This window comes from Odocoileus virginianus, chromosome 8 (assembly GCF_023699985.2).
Source record: "Odocoileus virginianus isolate 20LAN1187 ecotype Illinois chromosome 8, Ovbor_1.2, whole genome shotgun sequence".
Taxonomy (NCBI): domain Eukaryota; kingdom Metazoa; phylum Chordata; class Mammalia; order Artiodactyla; family Cervidae; genus Odocoileus; species Odocoileus virginianus.
In genome coordinates, this window is record NC_069681.1 from 15,099,888 (window position 1) to 15,123,185 (window position 23,298).

The 23,298-nt window shown below is 38.4% G+C and overlaps 1 protein-coding gene and 1 non-coding gene across 3 annotated transcripts in view; one reads left to right on the top strand and one right to left on the bottom strand.

The window, feature by feature from the left end:
- Positions 1-10: 10 nt before the first annotated feature.
- Positions 11-23,298, bottom strand: part of CPB2 (carboxypeptidase B2) — a 54,961-nt gene continuing 31,673 nt past the window's right edge. Inside the window, exons 7-12 of one of the 2 annotated variants that reach the window (XM_070471226.1) lie at positions 18,566-18,676; positions 15,852-15,945; positions 8,542-8,744; positions 4,763-4,850; positions 2,801-2,885; positions 267-355 (exon numbers count right to left, since the gene is read on the bottom strand). In XM_070471226.1, coding sequence (XP_070327327.1) covers positions 2,842-2,885; positions 4,763-4,850; positions 8,542-8,744; positions 15,852-15,945; positions 18,566-18,676 — 540 coding nt within the window. In that variant the 3' untranslated portion in view covers positions 267-355; positions 2,801-2,841. Of the gene's footprint in view, positions 356-2,800; positions 2,886-4,762; positions 4,851-8,541; positions 8,745-15,851; positions 15,946-18,565; positions 18,677-23,298 lie in introns of both variants that reach the window. The other variant, XM_020873943.2, reaches the window with a different exon arrangement.
- Positions 14,614-14,701, top strand: LOC139036422 (small nucleolar RNA SNORD62). Its single transcript, XR_011489211.1, has one exon. It is a non-coding gene; the product is annotated as a small nucleolar RNA SNORD62 (small nucleolar RNA).

Genomic DNA, 23,298 nt, shown 5'->3' on the forward strand with positions numbered 1-23,298 from the left:
CTGGTCGGCGTTAATTTTAAGGTACCGTTTATTTTTGTTCTTTGACAAAACCAAGGAATGAGAAAACCTTTGATCAAAACTACTGATAAAACTCAAAAAGAAACGAGGACAATGGTTTGGCTGGAATCAGTAAATTAAAATATGGGAACAGAGTGAAAAAGTCAAGGGCATTAAACATTCCTGACAACATGCGAAGCTATTTTAGCAACAGCAACCAGAGCTTCTGAACACGTGGGTCTGATGAATCTCTCTGGCAGCAAGAATCCAAATTTGCCTTTATCTCGAAGTTCAATTGTAAACGAATATTTGATGCCCAAGTCATAGATCCAGTCATCTGAACCTCCAGGAGCTAGATCTACAAAAAGAAAAAACAAATTACTTTCTGAAATACAGATGTTTCGAGTTAGCTAATAAGGTGGGATTTTTTTTCTAAAAATGAAAATAGCTTTGCTTTTTTCTGATTATTATAGAAGTTTCTGGAAGAAAATAGAGATTGAAGGAAAGCAGTTTAAGGAAGAAAAGAAAAATTACCCATGTAACCCTACCAAGAAGTGATGATCACCGTTTCTATTCTAGTGCTTTCTTTTCTAGTACATACTTGAACATAATTTTTTTCCTACATAAATAAGATCATTCTATGCAAGCGGTTCAATAACATTTCTAAACATAATCTATCCTGAGCAGCTGTATGTATTAATGGGTTCAAATCTACCTTATCATTTTTAATGACCTTATAGCATTTCTCTGTAAAGCTGGTGTGATTAATTTTAATAATTATTTATCTAGAGAGCTTTAGGGGTTTTTTTTTCTATTTAATAGAAACAACTTTACAATGAACATCCTTGTTTATCCATAATTGCTTCGTTGCTTCTTGAGAATATTCTTTCCTAGAAGCAGATTCTCTAGTCTAAGGGTATGCACTTTTCACTGATGAGCTACGTGTTGCCAAATAGCCATCAAAAGAATGGAGCAATCTATACCTCCATTCAGTTCAGTTCAGTTCAGTTCAGTCGCTCAGTCATGTCCGACTCTTTGCGACCTCGTGAATCGCAGCACGCCAATCCTCCCTGTCCATCACCAGCTCCCGGAGTCTACTCAAAGTGATGCTATCCAGCCATCTCATCCTCTGTCGTCCCCTTCTCCTCCTGTCCCCAATCCTTCCCAGCATCAGGGTCTTTTCCAAGGAGTCAACTCTTCACATCAGGTGGCCAAAGTATTGGAGTTTCAGCTTCAGCGTCAGTCCTTCCAATGAACATCCAGGACTGATCTCCTTTAGTTTAGGATGGACTGGTTGGATCTCCTTGCAGTTAGCTGGGTATGAATATGTCCACTTCCCCTTACCATACCATCTGTTGGAATCATACATTTCTGGCAATTTTATGGGTGAAAAATAGTATCAAATTGTGTTACTTTGTCAGTGATTTGGACATTTTGATATATTGTACATCTTTATATTATTTTATCCATTTTCTTTGTTCATTTTTCTTGATTCATTTTATAGATTACTTACAAAACAACATTTATGTTCTTAGCCTTCTGTAATATGTGGAGAATTTTTTGTCTTATTTGGTAATTTAGCTTTCAGTTTGGTTTATGGCCAGGTTTTTATACTAAAATATTTCATGTATCTGGAATTTATTTTGGAGAAAGACATGTTAGTAATCCAAATACAGTTTTTTTTCCTAAGCAACTTACCCCTTTTTCCAACCCTAATAATTGAACATTCTTAACTGTTTGAAATGCCTTCTTTATGAGATACTAGATGTTGTGTATCTGTCTTTTTGTCCTCACTATTCCCTCACAATTGATCTGTCTCTTCCAGGCTGAGTGCCTTTACAATGAACATTCTTATTTATACACAATTGCTTCTTTGTTTCTTTATAATTACTATAATTAAAACAACACTGTAACTACAACAGGTTTGTAACGTGTTTTAATACTTGGTTGGAGCAGATTCTCTCTTATTAGTCTTACTTTTCAGAATTTTACAAGCTCTTCTACCAAGTGTATTTTTTCAAATAAAGCTCAGGAACCTGGAAGTCCAGAGTGTAAGACTCCACTCTACCACCGCTGGGGGCACATCGTTGATCCCTGGTCAGGGAACCAAGATCCCTCGTGCCATGAGGCACAGCCAAAAAATTAAAAAACAAATAAATAAATGAAGTTCAAAGTTATTTAAGTGCTCACTGGGCTGCATTAAATACACAAACTAATTTAGGATGATTGGCACTTTTTTTTAATATTGCTTTCCCACTCAAAAAACAGTAGGTTTCTCATTTTGTCTTCATGTGTGTATACCAGTAAAGTTTTCTAAGTTTTTCACTGAGATCATTGAATTTGTGTATGTGCACAAATATACATTTAACAATGAATCTATGTACATATATATCTATATATGTACATGTCTGCATGTGTATACATGTACATTGGAGGGGGCAGTAGGAACTTTTTTCTATTTATTTTCTTCCTGATTATTTTTGGTATGTAAGTTATAGATTTATATATGTTTAGTTCATAGTCACCTTACTCAACTCTTGGATTGCTAATAATATTTTTGGTTGATTTCCTACTATTTCCAACTATTTTGGTTGATTTTCCAGGTAGACAATCATTTAAGAAGCAAAGTGACCACTTTTCTTCTATCTAATACCTGTACTTGAATTAACTACACAAGTCTTTACTGAAGTGCTAAAAAATATTCATCAGCAGTGCATTAGTTAAGTTACTCTTTCAGCAAATATTTCTAATAGTTATTATTAATATCTGGCATTTATTCTTCCAACTATATTTTTATACTTACACATAGATTTGTATTGAATGAATGCATGCATGAAGATGGAATTATTTCATCAAAACAGGATCTTTCTCTAGAAGTTCCTCCAGCCCTGAAGGAACAGTAGTAGAGAAGATGATGGGAATCAAAGAAAGGGGTGATTTATGAAAGGAAGTTGTGGCCCAGAGCAAGGACCTGGGTCAGCAAAGGCAGAGAAAGACTGGTGACAGCAAGAGGTAGAATATCATGTGGACCAGTCTGGCCTCAGTTTGTCCTGAGATTGTCTGGAATGATTGAGGAGGAAGAGGAAGATTCTGAACTTTCTGGTAATGAAGCCTCATGTACTCGTGTAATTTATTCAGTATGAATGTTTTCACCCCCCTGTAGATCATACCAGTTGAAGGAAATTCTGGGACTTCAAATATATTGCCTCAAAGCCTTTTCACATGCCATTCCCACTCCTGGTTCTTCCCCACACCTTTGTCTGGCAACCACTTGCAGGATAGGTCTCACAGACATGTCACCTACTGAGAAAGATGTTCCCAGGCCACCCGGGCTGAGTTGCCTCTCTCTCTCTGGCAGTCATTTTCAAACCTATACACTTACTTAGGGGAAGACTCTTGAGAGTTCCTTGGACTGCAAGGAGATCAAACCAGTAGATCCTAAAAGAAATCAACCCTGAATATGCATCAGAAAGACTGATGCTGAAGCTGAAACTCTAATACTTTAGCCGCCTGATGTGAAGAACTCACTGGAAAAGACCCTGATGCTGGGAAAGATTGAAGGCAGGAGGGGAAGGGGATGACAGGGGATGAGATGGATGGATGGCATCACTGACTCAATAGACATGAGTTTGAGCAAGCTTTGGGAGATAGTGAAGTCAGGGAGGCCTGGCATGCTGCAGTCCATGGGGTCACAAAGAGTTGGACATGACTGAGCAACTGAACAACAACAACAAATATGTTTATTTTATGTTCTTCATTATCAGTGGGACTATACTATATTTTACTATTTAATTGTTTACATCAGAGATTGGGAAACTTTTCCTGTAAAGAACCAGATAATTAATATTTTAGGCTTTGAGGGCCATGTAGTCTATGACACAATTACTCAATTTCACTATCGTGAAAGTTTTATAGACAATATGCAATTGAATGAGTGTGGTGTGCTCAAATAAGACTATTTGTGGACATTGAAATTTGAATGTTATGTAATTTTCACATGTCACAAAATCTTATTCTTCTTTTGGTTTTCTTTAACCATTTAAGAAATAGAAAAACCATTCTTAGCTTACAAGCTATCCAGAAACAAGCAGCAGGCTAGATTCGGCCTGGGGATTATAGTTTGCTGACGGCTTGTTACATGCTTATTTTCTGTTTTCTCTTCTCCCGTCCCCCCCTCCAGTTTCAAAAAAATTGTTTGTTATTCCCTCTGTGGATACAAAGGAATCCCTCAAAAAATACCTCCCAGCAGAGATTAATTTAAGATATTTGTTAAGAACTTGCCACATACATGTTCTCATCAGTGTGATATAAACAAAGGATATTCAACTCCAGCGTGCCATGAGCTGCACTTTTGGACACAGGTTGTCTCTTAAAAGCGTCTCATTTAAATGGCATTCTTAGATTTGTACAGTGTTCAACCTGCACAATCTTACATGGTGGCCTTGGACACCTTAAACGTTCTTTTGAACTTGTGTGACTTTTTCTGTTTCAGTCAACTAATGTGATACCAATTCTATAATCCCTACTCTATAGGAAAGAGCATAATTTCTTAAGTATCATTTTGGTTCCTTTCTAGTATGTATATTAATGTAGCTTTCTTCAACAATGTCATAGCTATTATTCTTCCATTTCCAGTTGTTATAATCCAATTGTTTTATGTGATTTAAAAGATTTCAGTTAGAAAAATTAAATCCACCCAGAAAAACCAAACACAAATTTCTTTAGTACCTCACAGTCCCCCAAAATCTGAAGAAGAAATACTTACATAAACTTTCTGAGCCACTGCCGTGTGTATATCTGATGTTTCTATCAATATTCCCTATAGCATAGACTGCTTCTCTGGCCACTAGAGACTGAAATCAACAGAATATGGAATTTCAGTTAATGTGCAGCTTTAAAACAAGACAGGTACAAGTTTCTAAAAAAAAAAAACCAACCATATAGTAACTGAATCAGGCTGTAGATATGAAGAAATAGCAGAATGGTTGTTGTCAGGGGCTGGGGTAGAGGTGGGAAGAAAATGGAGATAATGGTCAGAGGATACAAACTTCCAGTTATGTGGTGAATAATTTCTGAGGATCTAAAATACAGTCTGATGACTCTAGTTAACAATACTGTTTTATATACCTGAAAGTTGCTAAGAGAATAGATATTAAGGGTTCTCACCACAAAAGAAAAGAATTATGTGAGATGATGAATATATTAATTAATTTTATTGTGATCATTTCACAATATATATATGTATCAAATAATGACATTGTACATGTTAAATTTACACAAAATTAAAAGTCAGTTATATACCACTAAAGCTGAGGGAAAATGGTATAATGAAAAATCTGCATTTATCCAAAAGGTAAATTGAGAAGAATAAATTAACTTTTAAAAATGTTTTTCCCTTTATGGAAATCACAGTTGGATGGCTACAAACACAGATCCTTCCAATATAATTAAATTTTTATTTAATTTGAAGAAAAAGGAATTCTCACATGCCTTTTTAAGAAATTCATTTATTTTGTAAAACAAAGCATACATAACAAAGTTATACTGTAAGACAAAGTATAACTACATTGCAAAGACAAATAACTAGGCAAAATTATCACCGAGCTTTAAACTCAGCTTCTCTAAACAATATGCACATCTCAGGTATGAATGATTCCCTCCTCATCCTTCTCATAAGCTCTTTCTTTTTTTGAGTAAAATGTGCAAGAACTCATCTAATAAAAAAGATTATATCCCTGGAGTGCAGCAAGATGGTAACTAAATTCCCTGTTATTTTTGTTTCCAGCTTATGCAGATCTTTTCTGAAACTGGCACTAGCATTATAGTATTTACTGTTGCTCCTTTGAATGACCACAAGGAATATCAGTGGATATGATGCTGTGTCACCCCCTGCTCACAGTAAGTTTTAATGGAACCACATGAACTACAGAATAAAATGTAAATTTATTCTGACGTTCAAACAAGCTAACTGTTCTTCACAAATGGATCTCATATGCTTTCTGAGGGATCAACTTCCTTTTCTTGCCCCTACATTCCCCTGAACATAATTCCTGTGGGGAAGCTATGGTCTCTGCTTAGAAATTCTTCTCTTCCCTGTCCACTTATAGAAATCCTATCTTTCAATATTGTCTGAAACTGTACCTGGTTCTTGACTTCACTAGCACTTTACCATTCCTTCTTTACAGTACATTACATCTTCAGTTCAGTTCAATTCCGTCGCTCAGTCGTGTCTGACTCTTTGCGACCCCATGAATTGCAGCACGCCAGGCCTCCCTGTCCATCACCAACTCCCAGAGTCCACCCAAACCCATGTCCATGAGTCGGTGATGCCATCCAACCATCTCATCCTCCATTGCCCCCTTCTCCTTCTGCCCTCAATCTTTCCCAGCATCAGAGTCTTTTCAAATGAGTCAGCTCTTCACATCAGATGGCCAAAGTATTGGAGTTTCAGCTTCAGCATCAGTCCTTCCAATGAACCCCCAGGACTGATCTCCTTTAGGATGGACTGGTTGGATCTCCTTGCAGTCCAAGGGACTCTCAAGAGTCTTCTCCAACACCACAGTTCAAAAGCATCAATTCTTTGGCGCTCAGCTTTCTTCACAGTCCAACTCTCACATCCATACATGACCACTGGAAAAACCATAGCCTTGACTAGACAGACCTTTTTTGACAAAGCAATGTCTCTGCTTTTTAATATGCTGTCTAGGTTGGTCATAACTTTTCTTCCAAGGAGTGAGCATCTTTTAATTTCATGGCTGCAGTCACCATCTGCAGTGATTTTGGAGCCCCCCCAAAATAAAGTCAGCCACTGTTTCCACTGTTTCCCCAGCTATTTGCCATGAAGTGATGGGACCAGATGCCATTATAAGTCCTCAAGGTGGAGACTTTATCCCCTCCCTTATCTGTTTCCCTCTGAATGAATTAATAAGGCCACCCTTAGCTATCGCAGTCAGAAGGGAGCTGTACCATCTCTGCCACTTATAGAATAGTTATTCCCTTGAAGAAGGGAATGGCTATCCTTCCCAGGATTCTTGGCTGGAGAATTCTATGGACAGAAGAGCCTGGAGGACCACAGTCCATGGGGTCGCCAAGAGTCAAAGACGACTGAGTAACTAACACTTCCACTTTTCACACTACAGAGCAGGGTCACCAACCTCGGGATCACAGGGTAGAACCAGGCCACCCAGGAGGAGGCGAGCGGAAGGCAGGCTAGTGAAGGTTCACCTGCGTTTACAGCTGCTCCCCATCACTCGCATTACAGCCTAAGCTCCACCTCCTGTCAGATCAGCAGCGGCATAATAACATGCTTGAATCACCCCAAAACTACCCCCGCCCCACAGATCCCTGGCGCCAAAAAGGTTGGGGACCACTGCCTTAGAGTAATCTGCTAGTGGCTGAGCTCTCTAACCATATAACATTCTCTTACAGGGCAGAGCCCTACCCAATGCTTCTTTCCGTGTCCATCGAACAGTATTTTACACATAATAACTCAACAAACATTGTGATAACAGCAGCCCAAAAATAACTCAAAATCACATTAAATCTATTTCCAGGTCATGACAAATACCCTCTCACTTCTTCAATCACCAATCAAGGAGCGTTCCTTAAAAATTTTCCCTTGAGAAGAAAAAGGAATCCTAAGTATCAAGTATGTTTCTGTTCTAAAGGAGTTATTTTCAGCAACTGCAAATAACTTTACATTTGTCATCAGGAATCGCTAGCCCCTAACATGGCTATAGTTTATTCTGTTAAGAGAACCAGGACAAAACAAGTCAATGAGAAATAAACTACTACATAAAGAAAAGACCTTGGGCAAGAACAGGAATGATGCCATAGCACTTCCATTGACTAGAGAGCATCTGGGGTGATGATTTGCTCAAACCTAACCACAATCCATCAAGAACCCTTGCATCCTCATCTTTTGCCATCTTACCCAAGCACAGAATATCTGCGGCCAAAAAGTGGTTGAGGGAGTAGTATCTGTGTGAGTCCTCTTTGAACTCACTGTACCATCCATTGCATTCCAAAAAGGAGGGATGATCTTGCCTCAATGCTGAACTTGGAGTTGCTTTTAATAGGACCAAATCCCTGCAAGTAAGGGAGGTCAGTGTAAAAACAATTCCCAATGCTAATATCAGATCAGTAAGTATTGTGCTAAGACTTGACCTGTGGCAGGCTGCCATAGAAAACTAGCCACCACAGACAGACCAATAATTCCAGAAAGTCTTGTCCTTGGCTTCATATGTAGGTCAGGTCAAGGTGGACTGGTTCCCTCCTGACATCCCAAGAGCTTGTCTGACGCTTTCCTAGGTAGCCCCTCTGCTGGACAGAAGTTCATGTCCTCAAAGGAAGGCTCAGTTCTTTACAGTCTCTCAATGAACCTCGGCCCAGGGTGACTCTCAAAAGAGTTAGATCAAGATAGAAAGCATCTATCCCACTTCGTACTCTATGGGAGAATAGTTTCCCCCACAGTTTTCGATTCTTGAACTAAGTATTATTTTACTTACGAAATGCTAACAAATAAATGAATTAAGCAGCACTTACCAGTTCCTCGTGGTCTTTGCTTCTGCTTCGGCTGTAGGAATATGGAAACACTATCTTCTGGGAGTAGGAATGCATGCTGATGTAAGCTTTAATGTGCTTGATATTTCTTCTCAAGAAATCAGCCACCGCCTTCACTTCTGGTTCCGATTCAGGGTAAGTTCCACAGTAGACTTGTGAGCACGAGTTACTTGAGGCACCCTCCCCTGGAGTGAAATGGATGGAGTGGAATTATAAGGGGCTACACTTCCTATTTGTGATCTCCCTGGCAATGTATTCTCCTAATATCTAGCGTGTAACATTTTTAGATAAACGGACTTGCTCGAGCGCTCTAAACGTTTGTGACAATGTCATCAATGCTCTGTACCCCCCAATGTAGGGGGCCTGGAGTTCAGTCCCTGGTCAGAGAACTAGATCCCACATGCAGCAACTAAGAGTTCACATACCTAAACTAAAACAAAGGAAAAACAGAGAAACCACATGCCACAATGAAGCCTGAAGATCCTTCATGAGACAATGAAGACCCAGTGCAGCCAAATAAATAAATAATTATTTTTAAAAATGTTGTCTGTATTCATTTTGAATTCAAAATTTATATGCCCTCAGAGCAACCAATCCACCAGTTGTGGCCTAAGGGCAGCTATCTTGCAGCCTCAAGAAAGTGGCTGTGAGAAGGTCAGAAATGCCAGCTCTGCCTCTGAATATGTGGTTACATGAGAAAAACATAACCCCATCTTCTCCAATCATTCTAAGTTTGGTTTTTCTGATGTGTATAGTTTGGTTGCTGTTGTGCTCAGCTGAGTCAGATGCTTTGAGACACTTTGGACTGTAGCCAGCCAAGCTCCTCTGTCCATGGGATTTTTCAGGCAAGAATACTAGAGTGGATTGCTTTTCCTTCTCCAGGGGATCTTCCCAACCCAGAGATGGAACCTACTATGTGTCTTGTGTCTCCTGCACTGCAGGAGGCAAATTCCTTACTGCTGAGCCATGGGGAAAGCCAGATATGTGTAGTTTAAAAATCACTAATTAACATAGCCCACAATAGAAAAGTCTCATTTGGGAACTCAGGTCTGCTTTCAGTGCTACTTCTAACCTGCTAAAAATATTAGTAAATAAAATGGGATGGCAACATTTGGTGTCAGAATAATGCGTGTCTATTCCTTTGAGAAATTAGAGTAAGCATCATTTTAGATGGCAGCCTGACTTTTAACATTTCTCTTTCTGTACCTAAGTCAAGGGTTGAGGCCCAGGGAGCCACCTCTGTCCCAAAAGATTATCTCTTCAAGAAACAGTTTATTAGCCTCAAATTGCCTCCTTCACTTGTGTTCTGCCAATCAGAATCCCTCCACCAATAAGTTGAAATGGAGATGCAGTTTCTAGTTTCAAGCTGCTCTCTTGAAAACAAAGATAATAACAGTGCCAGCTGACTTGCAATGAACACAAGTTGTATGTCAGGAACGCTGCTAAAACTTATAGGGACTATCTCCTTCAATCTTCACAGCAAATCTATGAAGCAAATGCTGTTATTTTAGGAGATGCAAATTGGGCATTAGGGGTGGTAACCATTGTTTACAATAGATGCTATGGAGCATATTGTTAATCAGCCTATCACTTGATTTCAATCTTGGCATTGCCATTTAATGGTTATCTGGCTTGGGTGATTTTTTTTTTTAACCTATGAGTCAAAAGTTGATGTAATCCAAATTAGTCTTTATAGAAAAGAATAATGGTTATGAAAGATGAGGCCTTAAATTGAACACCACTTTTAGACTTTCATTATAAGAACTGTCTGGAATTCCCATTCTATGTAACATCAACAGAACTTATTTGGCTCCGCAGGAAATCTGAATTGCCCATATGTTCTCTGGCTTCCTGAAGCAGCCAAGCAAGACAAATTCTTTTAATTCAATGGATGCTTTACATTAAAAAAAATAATAATCCACTTTTGGCACAACATGGGTATTTGGCACCATCAACTTCTAACATGTTGGAAATTTTCATTTCAAATATATATTTTTTGGTTTTATTTTTAAAAATACCATTTACTCCATAAGGCACTGCTAATTGTTAAGACTCAACAGTAACAAAAGAATACAAAAATCATTCTAACCTTCTCTTTTGGCCCTTAAGCTGTTTATCCCTCACTTGTATTTCAATCAGTCTTCTAGTTCAGTTCAGTGGCTCAGTCGTGTCCGACTCTTTGAGACCCCATGAACCGCAACACGCCAGGCTTCCCTGTTCATCACCGACTCCCAGAGTTCACCCAAACCCATGTCCATCGAGTCAGTGATGCCATCCAACCATCTCATCCTCTGTTGTCCCCTTCTCCTCTTGCCCTCAATCTTTCTCAGCGTCAGGGTCTTTTCAAATAGGTGAGAAAGAGTAGAATTCTTGTACATGCTCTAAGAGGCAAAGCAATATTGATTTTTTTAAACCTATCTATACTTTATTTCTTTTATCTATTAAATGGAGAAATCATAAAATGCTTTGCCCAGTGCCTGGCATATACTGAGTGTTCAGTAACTATTGTTTATCATCATCGTCACCATCATCACATGGGTTGGGACACAGAGAAGACCAGGGTGCTTTGCAGAGATGAGATGAGCAGAGAAAGGACCCACTGAGTCCCCTACAGTCTTCCAGGCCCAGTTTCAGTCTGTTTCCAAGGTCTGCCTGAATCCTGGTCCTTGGGTTCCTCGGGCTACTCCATTATCCTCACAGAGTCTGCCTTTCTTACTTAAGCTTGCTCATTTTCTTCCTGTTATTGCAATAGAAACAAACTTAATGTTTATTAAACATCCCCACCCTCACCCAAGGAAATGTTTTTCTCAGGTCTTTCCAAACATTTGTGTTAGTTTTTAATTAATAATGTCATTGGACAAACCATTTTTGATAGTTTAGTTACCTTTGAATACTTTTACTTAACCCCATACGTACAAGTTTATCATTTCAAATGTAATCAACATAAAAATTACTTGCGAGATATTTTGTGTTACTTTTCATTCCAAGAGTATGGTGTCTCGTTCACCTTCATTGCACGTCTAAGTTTGGACAAGCCACATTTCCAGTGTTCCATGGCCACATGTGGCTAGAAGCTACTGTTATGAACAGTGCCAGCTCAGATTCTCATTTTGTGACCATCATTCTAGAGATTTCAAACTTTTGTTTGAAAGAGCCATCTAGAGTCAATCTGTTTTTCAGATTCTGTTTTGCCTTTCAATAGGTATGTTAATATGGGCACACCACTTCATCTCTCTCAGCCCAAATGCTTCATTTGTACCAAGAGTTGCTTGGTCTTCCAGGTCCCTTCATGTTCAATCATTCTTTGATCTATAAGCAATGGGATAAAAAAAAATACCTGGAATAGCAAACCTATTGAGACAAAAAGTCAGTCAGAAACTACCAGGGGCTCCTATGTGTGGTGAACAAGAAGACATTGCTTAATGGTTTTAGAATTTCTGTTTGGAATGACAAAAAAATTGGGGAACAGATATTGGTCATGGGTGCAAAAGATTGGGAATGCACTCAAAGTCACTGAACTATAGTTTTTAATGGTTGAAGTGGCAAAATTTTATGTTATATATGTTTTACTATGATTAGAAAAAGTAAAAGACCATATGGTCCCTAAGAAAAGAAATGAAATACTTTCCATCCCACTCCAGTTGCAAAAACATTGTAGTTTAACTTAACATTTCAGAAAATAAGTAGAGTTGTTAAAAGAAGTTTGAGACCAGAGGTCCTCACAAATACCCCCTGTTGGAGACTGAATTCTTCTCTCCCCATGTGTGCATGCAAAGTCACTTCAGTCTTGTCAGACTCTGTGACCCTATAGACTGTAGCCCACCAGGCTCCTCTGTCAATGGGATTCTCTAGGCAAGAACACTGGAGTGGAGAGCCATGCCCTCCTCCAGGGGATCCTCCTGACCCAGGAATCGAACCCAAGTCTCTTACTACTACTGCTGTGGCAGGCAGGTTCTTTACCACTAGCACATCCTGGGAAGCCCCACTCTACCCCCAGTTCCTGTGTTGAAGCCGTAAGCCATCCTGTGTTATATTGGGAGATAGGGCCTTAAAGGAGGTGATAAAGTCATAAAAGTAAGGCCCTGATCCACTATAACTGGTGTCTTTATAAGAAGAAAGGGACACCACGGATGCATGGACACAGTGAAAAGGCTGTAGGACACAGCAAGAAAGCAGCCATCTGCACGCCAAGGAGAGATGCCTCAAGAGAAACCCACCCTGCTGATGAACTTGATCTTGGACTTACAACCTCCAGAACTACAAGAAGTACATTTCTTTTGTTTGAGCCCTCCACCCTGTGATATTTTGTTATGGCAATCCAAGCAGACTAAGATATCCCCACCTCTATTTCCAGCTCCAACACAAACACACACACATATACACAATTTTAAAACAGAGGAAAGGTAAAATGAACATAAAATGAGTAAGTAGGCTTTGCAGGACAGTGATGGAGACACAGACATAGAGAACAGACTTACAGACACGGTTGGGGTTAGGAGGAAGGAGAGGGTGGGGTGTATGGAGAGAGTAGCTTGGAAACCTACATTATCATAAGTGAAATAGATAGTCCGTGGGAATTTGCTGTATGCCTCAGGGAACTCACAATGGGGCTCTGTAACAACCTAGAAGGTGGGATGGGGAGGAAGGTTGGAGGGAAGTTCAAGAGGGAGGGGACATATATGCCCACGGCTGATTCATGTTGCTGTTTGGCAGAAACCAACACAAAACTGTAAGCAATTATCCTTCAATTAAATATCAAAAGAATTTTTAAAAAATTTTGAGTGAATAAATAGGCTTGATATTATAATTTCCTGTTCCTAAGTGAGGTGCTCTTTCAGATTCTTGACAAAGTAATATAAAGGCACATTCTATTAATAGTTGTAGGGACAACGAAGAGATTAAATTGAATTCTTTTTTTCTCACTTTTTTTTTCTTTCTTTACTTTGCTCACAAAATACTGAAGAGATGCTGGGGCACTTAGTAAAAAAAAAAAAAGAGTTCCTTACTGTTATTTTTTGTTTTATTTGGAACTCTCTGTTATCTATAATATATTCTTGTTGCTTCTGTTCCTGCTTTTAACACCTGTGACATATAATAATACAACCACAGGCCTAATCAGGGGTCTGAAATATTTTTTGATGACTATAACAGAAGATATTTTGACTACTTGGTTATTCAAATTAGGTAACATTAGTTTCACCATAAAAAAACATTAGGTAAAATAGAGTAGTAAAAAGAAAAAAAGCTTACAGATAAAAGAAGCTTCAAAAAGGAACATGTATCTGAAGAGCGATTGTCAGACTCAGAAGAATCTCAGCAAATTTGGAGTCAGGCAGCCTGGCTTTATATCTCAGCTCCGCCACTTCCTAGCTCTGTGCTCTTGAGCAAGGGACTTAACCTTTTCAAGTCTGGGTTTCTTTATCAATGATGTGTAGATAATGAAACCCAGGGGATGAAGTATATAAACCACTCAGCACTTAGCAACTGTCAGCTCTGTTTATTCAGAGGCCTTTGATAATTAGCTGCTGCTTCTCTGACTCCCTCCCCAGTTATCACTGCCAGGGGGGTCTTTATGCTTCGGTGGACACTTTTATTGGACAATCTTAATGATGGCTTTTACAAAGAAACCACTAAATGTTTCCCTTGAGCCTGAGGCAGGATCAGCTATTATTTCCTGTGTTTTCTTACTAAGTCTGTGGCTTTCTTAGAACAATTTATTTCATGCACAGATTCATTTGAATAACTTTCTGAGACCTGCTGTGTGCCAGGTACTGAGCCAGGTAATAGATAATCGTCCTTACCCTCATGGAGTTTCTGACTGAAGAGGGACGAGGAAATCAAGAAAAAGTACTCTGCTGTGAAGTTTTTGTATCTATTAGGTTGGCCAAAAATTCATTCAGGTTTGTCCTTAAGCTCTTACTCCAGTGAACTTTTTGGCCAACATGATACATTGTGACAATGATGAAATTATGAGTTTTCACTTGGGCTTCCCAGGTGGCACTAGCAGTAAAGAACCCGCCTGCCAATGCAGGAGACTTCAAAGACATGGGTTTGTCTCAGTGATGCCCGATCCCAGCAGATCCTTCTGACCCCCCACTGGGGACTCAACAGCAGGGAGATGAAGACGATCATGACTGAGAGACCATGGCAAAAAAAAAGCAAAAAACAAAAAAAAAAGACATGGGTTTGATCCCTGGGTGGGGAAGATCCCCTGGAAGAGGAAATGGCCACCCACTCCAGTATTCTTGCCTGGAGAATCCCATGGACAGAGGAGCCTGGTGGGCTACACTCCATGAGGGTGCAGAGAGTCAGACACAACTGAAGTAACTTAGCAGGCTTAACTTTCCTTCTTTTTTAAAGGAAATACAGAGGATCATGTAACTATGTCTGCATACGGTAAAGGAATGGGAAGAAGAGGATATTTCTGTGGCTTCAACAGCTTTGCCCCCTCTACGTTGTCCTCATAGAGCCACATGCTCCCACTTTCAAAAATATAGATGATTCCAGCTCATTGTTTAGATTTGTATTTGTTTCCTAAATGTAGTAACTATGAAATATCCTTGGAAGGTGGGTCAACTAACACCTACCTCCCTGAGAGCAGACAATATTCCCAAGTCAGTGTTCACTGAGTACCACAACTCATTTGAATCAAGGAACAAGGAATTCCTACTGTGCTGAACACAAGTTTCTCTTTATGATCCTCATGAAAGAAAGAACTTAAGAAGGTGAACGGTAACAGGGAACACAAAATGTTTTGGGACTTCCCTGGCCATCCAGTGGTTACTTCCACTACAGGGGGCACAGGTCTGATCCCTGGTCCTGGTCGGGAAAACTAAGATTTCACAAGCCAAACAAACAAACAAAGGTTTTGCAACACTATAGAAGTAAACATTTTCCTGAACAATTGAAAACAAGAGATACCCATCCAACTCTAGTCTTTGATATCCTCATAATGAATGCTATTTGTTTATGAAAGTAGGAGATTTAGTGGTCAATTCCCTATGATTCTAGAGAAAAAGAATTTTAGAATTTTGAAGCTAGAAGGAACCTTATGGAACTGGCCCAACTGCCTTCTTATAAAGATGTGGCTATTAAAACAAGGAGGACAGGGTAAGGATGTTCTGCTGATTTTAGTCAACCTTCACATCATTACATTTAAGCAAAAAGTTTCTTATTTCAATTATTTCCTGATTCAGATAGTCCTCCCCTCTAATTAGCTTGAATTAATGGGTTTTTAGGAATACCACCTTTTAAATGAAGAGACATTGCTAGAAATTAAGCAAACAACCTACCACACCAGTGTTTGGAGGCAAAGTTCCTGTTCAGGTCTGTTCCGACGCAAGCATTGTTTTCATGTAAAGAACGATTCTTTCTCCACATTCGATCCTAAAGAAACAAAACACAGATTACCAGAGCATCCGTGTTTGCAGCTTAGGAGAGTCGCCACTTTTAATGCCAAAGTGGAGAGTGTTGTGTTTCTCTCTAACCCCATCTCTTCACCGGGTCACTGTCTTCACAGTACTTGTTGCATGGCCCCTGTTCTATCCAGGTCTTAACTGGGTTCACTCAAACTTGAATCAAATGCAATGGTGATATTTTATGAGCTTTGACCTACCAAAAAAAAAATTCAGCTTGTTTTTCTAGGCTGCTTACTGGCCTTCTTGTTAAGTCTTGCTTCCTTTAATTTTATGCATTGTCATTTTCTATCTTCTGTCCTTCTAAGAAAAGTAAAATAACTTGGTGTTTCAACTCAAATTAAAACCATGAGTTTCTTTTTTTTTAATTGAAATGTATTTGACATACAACATTGTATAAATTAAAGATGTTCAACATGTTAATTTGATTCATTTACATATTATGATTACTACTATTGGGATAATTAGCACTTCTAAGCTGTCACATTATCTCTTTTTTGTGGTGGAAATGATTAAGATCAAGTCCTTTAGCAAGTTTGATGATTATGATACAACGTTGTTGAATCATGAGTTTCAGTGCTCTCTTTTGATTGAATTCAACATTCACTTAAAACCTACAGGAAGCAGAGATGTGAAAATACGTCTAGTTTGATGGTACCTGTGATTGTAGTGATTCAACTCTGGTTTTTAAATGTAAAGCAAAAATACCCCATTGGGTTCTTGGGTTAATCTGGGAATTTAATCTTGTAAACAGTTGCATAGACTTGGTTGGAGTTCTGGGTTGGGATGACATGGCACCCTTTTCCCTATTCCACCAACCCTTCTGTCCAGCCTCCCCGTCTGTTTCCAACCCCAGGCCTGTGATTCTGGCAGCAACAGCTGCTCCTTCAGGAGTTAGTTGGCAGAGTTAAGATACAAAAGACGGTTGCAGAGTAAGACTAAAGCGTGGCTGAACTCCACTGGGAGTCCAGTGAAGGCATAAATTTATTGTAATAGCAATCTATACAATGTGACCATTTATTGAACTCCAATTTTATGTTAGATACTATACAAGGTATTTCCTATTTACTTAGTTCAGTGCTTGCTCATTCCCACCTAAAAACTTCTGTTCACAGTATTCGCCTTCCCTGAGATGACATTTTCATCAATCTCCTTCACCAATCCCATCTCTTCTGCTTAAATTAATTGATACATAAAATAATTCCTGTATAATTCCTTATGTTTCTAATCACTGCAATTATGCCCATTCCCCTGAAGGTTTAAATGTGCTATTCAAGTATGGTTTTCATATATGTTTGACTGTTTTTATAACTTAAAATTTTTTTAACCAAAAATTATTATTAGAGTTTACAATGCAGTCTTTTTTTTACACACAAGAATTAATGTATTTCAACCAACATTAACAAGTCAGAAAAGTGAAAAGTTTTTATATGCCTACACTTACACACATACACACCTATGAATAAACTCAAGCAAGAAGTTTGCAGAACTGTACAGACCAGAGTTTTTATGTGCTCCTCATTAAATTAGAAAGGACCGTACTTCATATTGCTTGAGTAATTTTATGTGAATCATGATGCTGTTGCATTAAAACGGTTTCCAGTGTAGACAAGACTGACCATGATACTCCTATATATGTTCATTATTGAATTAAAGGGTACTAGGATTAAATTCCACTCTGATGCACATTCAGTTAGAATGCCATTCTAGTTCTTGCAATTCATGATTTTTATAAATCAAAATACCATCCAAATAACTCCTAGTGAGAATGAACGGATGGAGGCACTGTGTATCAAGGCAGCTAACATCAAAAAAGAGATAAAACCAGACCTGTGCCACTCTTGCTGGGAAAACACCCTATCACATGAAGTAGTCTTGCCAAAAAAGTCAAACCTGAATCTTATTAATCTTCTAGAGTCCAAATATCAAGTTTCAGAAAATACAGAGGACAAAGCAACATGTTAAACTACAACATGGCAACGCAATGAGTAAATCCAGACAGGAAACTCTCTTCTTCAGTGAAAAAAAATTGCAGGGAAATAGAGAAAAAGAATTACGGGGAGAGAATCTATGGATTAAAAAAAAATAAAGGCTATAAAGCAATCACAATATATCAACCTTATTTGGGTCCTGAACCAAAGAACTGAACATTTTTAAAAAGTTGTGTTATGATCAGAAATTTAAATACTGATTAGAAATTTTATGATAGTAAATAATTATTGTTCATTTTTAGGTATAATTGTATTGTTATTTTTTAAGACCCCAGTTAGATGCATCCTGAAATATTTATTGATGAAATGATATGGTATCTGAGATTTGCTTCAAAAGGACATGGGTAAGATAGAAAGGAGTTGGGGATACAGGTGAAAAAAGATTGGCCATGAATTGATTGGCTATGTGATAAGTACATCAGAGTTTACCATACAATTATTTCCAGTCATATATGTTTGAACTTTCCCATAATGAATTAAACAAAAAAATTTTTTCATAATAAAACCGTTATGCTGGGATCCAGGATTCTATGAATAATTCTGTCTGTGTATCCTGTATGCTCTAAAGGAGTGTGTTTTGTTTTCTTTGCCTTCACCTACCTTTTTCCATGTGTAGTCATAACCATCCACATTAACCACTGGCATAATATAGAAATCCATGTGCTTCAGAAGATTGGTATACATCTTTTCTTTCCCATAGTTATGAGTTACCTACGGATTAAACCAAGTATATTTGATAACGTATCTTTTACCTCCTTCTAAACTTAGCCTGTTTCTTTTTTTTAATTGACATATAATTGACACATAATCCTGGAACAACACAGATTTGAACTGTGTGGGTCTACTTGTAGGCAGATTTTTTTCAATATTAAGTACTAGAGAACTACACAATCTGCAGTTCTTTGAATCCACAGGTGCAGAACTGTGCACAGATGGAGGTCCTGCTTATAAAAACATATAAACTTATGTGTGGATTTTTGAGTGTATGGAGGGTGGGTGTGCCTAACCACTGCATTGTTCAAGGGTCAACTATATTAGGTTCAGGTATTTTACCTAGTAATTCAATATTTGTATATATAGCGAAGGAATCACCACAATAAGTCTAGTTAATATCCATCTAGCTAACATCCACTAAACTTGGTCTGTGTTGTTGTTGTTGTTTTTTTTTTTTTTTTGTAATTTGACATTTAGATTTGCAGATTTAACTTTCAGGAAGAGTATTAATTCCTTGAAAAGTCTAGACTTCCGGTACAATGCTGACAAGTGATGGTAAATGTCCTGGACATGGGACAACTGGTCTTCCTATTTAATGGAGTCAGAAGACAGAATTATATGTTTTCTAAAACTTTCTTCAAGAAACAGAAGAACTCTTTATTAATACATAAAGCCCACCACAAAGATTTCAGGAAACAAAACCTAGACATTTTTCCACTCTTTTTATAATAATCTGCATCAATCACCACTTAAACTAACCTTGTCTCATTCCCAGACACGTCTAGATAATATTTTCTGCATTGTCTTATAATTTGTGAACTAAATTTTTCCTAGAATTGAGTGTATTTCCCAAGCATTCAGTCATTTGGCTTTAAAGTCAGTGGTAGCTTTTCCTAGGTACTGACTATGAGTTTCCTATCAGACATCATCTGACACTGTTCTTCTGTGCTTTAGATTCATACCCAGCTAGGGTCGCATACTTTCACATGATCCAAGGACATCCACATTCCAGTGACTGAGAAGCTATCCCCACAATGACCAAATATAGATGCCGGAGAACCACAAAGACAAATTTCAGGTAGTTAAATGATTTCATCTGGTGACTCAGAGGTAAAGAACCTGCCTGGCTAATGCAGAAGATGCAGGAGACACGGGTTAGATCACTGGGCTGAGAAGATGCCCTGGAGAAGGATATGGCCGCAGACTTCAGTATTCCTGCCTGGGAACTCACATGGACAGAAGAGCCTGGTGGGTTACAGTCCATGGGGTCGCGAAAGAGTCAAACACAACTTAGTGACTAAGCAACACGAAAGCTTTGGCATAAATTCTTCATTTGTGGTAACATTGCTACATTTAAATTCATGGATTAGTTCACAATTTTTTGCTGATTTAAACTTGACTCGAAAGACTTTGTTAAGAAACATTTTTCATTATTGATAGAAGAAAAATGTCTTTTTAAAAAACTGAAGTATAGTTGCTGTACAATTTTATATAAGTTACAGGTGTACAATACAGGTTCACGTACACCTGCAAAGGAAACCATCATCAAGACAAGAAGACAACCTACTGAATGTGAGAAAATATTTGCAAATGACATGATTAATAAGGGGCTAATATTCAAGAAAAATGTCTTCTAAATCTTACCTTTGCTATAGCTGAAATGTTACCATTTTTCTTTAAATATTTAAAATACTATATCCTTATCTCCCTAGAACAACCATAATAGTCAAATTTAAATTATTTGCCATAGGTAACCACTTACCAAATACGAGAGGAAAGAAAGAAAAATTACAAGTTACTTTTTGACCCACTATAGGTCAGGAAGAAAAACTTAATGAAAAGGAAGCAATTTTATAGAACGAAAGAAGCAATATTTTAAGTAATTGAGCAACTAGTGAAATCATTCTTATGCTACAAATTAGTACATTTATGTTAGAGTCATTTTTTTTTCAATAATAATGTAGCATTATCAGAAAAAAAATTAGGAGATCTTATTTTCTTTAAAATGAGAAAGTATCATTTTTATTTCTACAGGGGTTGCTGAACTTTTAATAGGCATGTCATGGTCAGTTTCTTTGTCTTTTTTACTCTCCTTATTTCCTTCCTACTTTAGCAATGGTTGGATGGAAGCCTTTCAGCAAAAAGTCAGTCTCTGAGAGAAGATCAAATATTAGCCCAGAAATTTGTCTAATAAGCAGGGCTCCAAACAGAAGGGCTGAGTGAGAGCTGAAATACAGCCTATATTCTGTGCGTCAAGCCCTACCCTCATGTGGGGCTGCAGCTGGAATCCCAGAGCAAGGGGGACCTATTTTTTTTTTTAACAATTTATTGAGATATTATTCATGTACCAGAAAATGCAGCATTTTAAAGTGCACAGTTCAGTGGGTTTTATATTTCACAGAATTAAGCAAAGATCATCACTACCCAATTACATGATATTTTCATAACCACCCCATCAATGTTGCTGTTGTTTGGTCACCCAGTTGTGCTTGACTCTGTGACCCCGTGGACGGCAGCATGCCAGACCTCCCTCTCCCTCACTATCTACCAGAGTTTGCCCAAGTTCATGCTCATTACATCAGTGATGCTGTCCAGCCATCTCATCCTCTGATGCCCTCTTCTCCTTCTGCCCTCAATCTTTCCCAGCATCAGGAATTTTTCCAGTGAGTCTTCTGTCCGCATCAAATGACCAAAATACTGGAACTTCAGCTTCAGCATCAGTCCTTCCAGTGAATATTCAGGGTTGATCTCCCTTAAGATTGACAAGTTTGATCTCCTCGCTGTCCGAGGGACTTTCAGGAGTCTTTTCCAGCACCATAGTCTGAAGTCATCAATTCTTTGGCATTCTGCCTTCTTTATGGTCCAGCTCTCACAACTCCCATCAATACAAAAAACTCCCTTTAGGAGTTACCCCTTTCTCCCTTCTCTTTCCCCAGCCTCTGGCAACCATTAATCTACTTTCTGTCTCTGTGCATTTGCTTATTCTGGACATTTCATGTTAAGTGGAATAATAAAATATATGGCCTTTTCTGTCTGACTTCTATCACTTAGCAAAATGTTTTCAAGATTCATCCATGTTATAGCCTGAATCAGTACTTCATTCCTTCTTGTTGCTGAATGATATTCCATTATAAGGTTATGCCACATTTTATTTGTCCACTCATAAGCTGATGGACATTTGGATTGTTTCCACTTTTTTTTTTTTCAATTTTTGGCTGCAGCATGCAGCATATGGGATCTTATTTCCCCAACCAGGAGTTGAATGGTGCCCCCTGCTTTAGAAGCATGGAGTCTTAAGCACTGGACTGCCAGGGAAGTCGCTGTTTCCAGTTTGGGACTTATGAATAGTGTTGCTATGAACATTTGTAAACATATGTGTTCAAATCTCTTGGCTATATACCTGAGTGGAATTGCTGGGTTAAATGGTAACTCTATGCTCAAACTTTTGAGGAACTGTCAAACTGTTTTCTAACATGGTTGCACCATTTTATGATCCCAACAGCAATGGATGAGAGTTCCAGTTTTTCCACACTCTTACCAATATTTGTTATTCACTATTTTAAAATTTTTGCCATCCTATTGAGTAGGAGGGCTTCCACTGTGGCTCAGCTGGCAAAGAATCCGCCTGCAATGAGGGATGCCTGGGTTCGATGCCTGGGTTGGGAAGATCTCCTGGAGAAGGGAACGGCTACCCACTCCAGTATTCTGGCCTGGAGAATTCCATGGACTGTATAGTCTATGGAGTCAAAAAGAGTTGGACATGACTGAGAGACTTTTACTTCACTTCACTTCATTGGGTAGGAAGTGGTATCTCTTTGTGGTTTTGACTCACATTTCCCTAATGACTAATGCTGTTGAGCATCTTTTCATATGCTTATTGGCTATTTGTATACCTTCTCTGAGAATTGTCTTTTCAGATGTTTTGCCCATTTAATAACTGGATTATTTATCTTTGCATTGTTTATTTGTTAAAGTTATTTATATATTTTGGATGTGAGTGCCTCATCATTTATAATTTGCAAAGATTTTCTCCCATTCTGTGAGTTGTCTTTTAGCTTTCTTGATAGTGTCCTTTGAAAAGCAGAAAGGTTTTTAATTTTGATAGAGTCTCATTTATCTCTTTTTTCTTTGGTTGCTGTGCTGTTGGTGTCAGATCTAATAGTTTGTTACCTAATCCAAATTGACAAAGATTCACCACTTCTATATTTTCTTCTAAGATTTTTGTAATTTTAGCTTTTCAACTTAGGTGTCTGACCCACTTTTAGTCAATATTTGCATATTGTGTGAGATAGGAGTCCAAATTCTTTTTTTTTTTTTTTTTTTTTTTGCATATGGAGAGTTGATTGTTTCAGCAATTGCATGCCCCCTTTTGATTCTGCACAAAGGCACCACCTGAACTGATAGTGAGCCTCTTCAGGTCTTTGATTAAAAAAGATGACAGTCCAGAGCAAGTGGGAATGGGTGACAATCTGTGGAGCAACAACAGAATGAAACCAGGACCTCAGGGGACAGGATTAGAAAGGGAGGGTAGAGAGAAACTGCAATATGGAGACTTCTTAATGTCTGTAAGTGGAGATGTGGGCCCCGATGGAAGGATGACCTGAATGGATTAGTCAGGT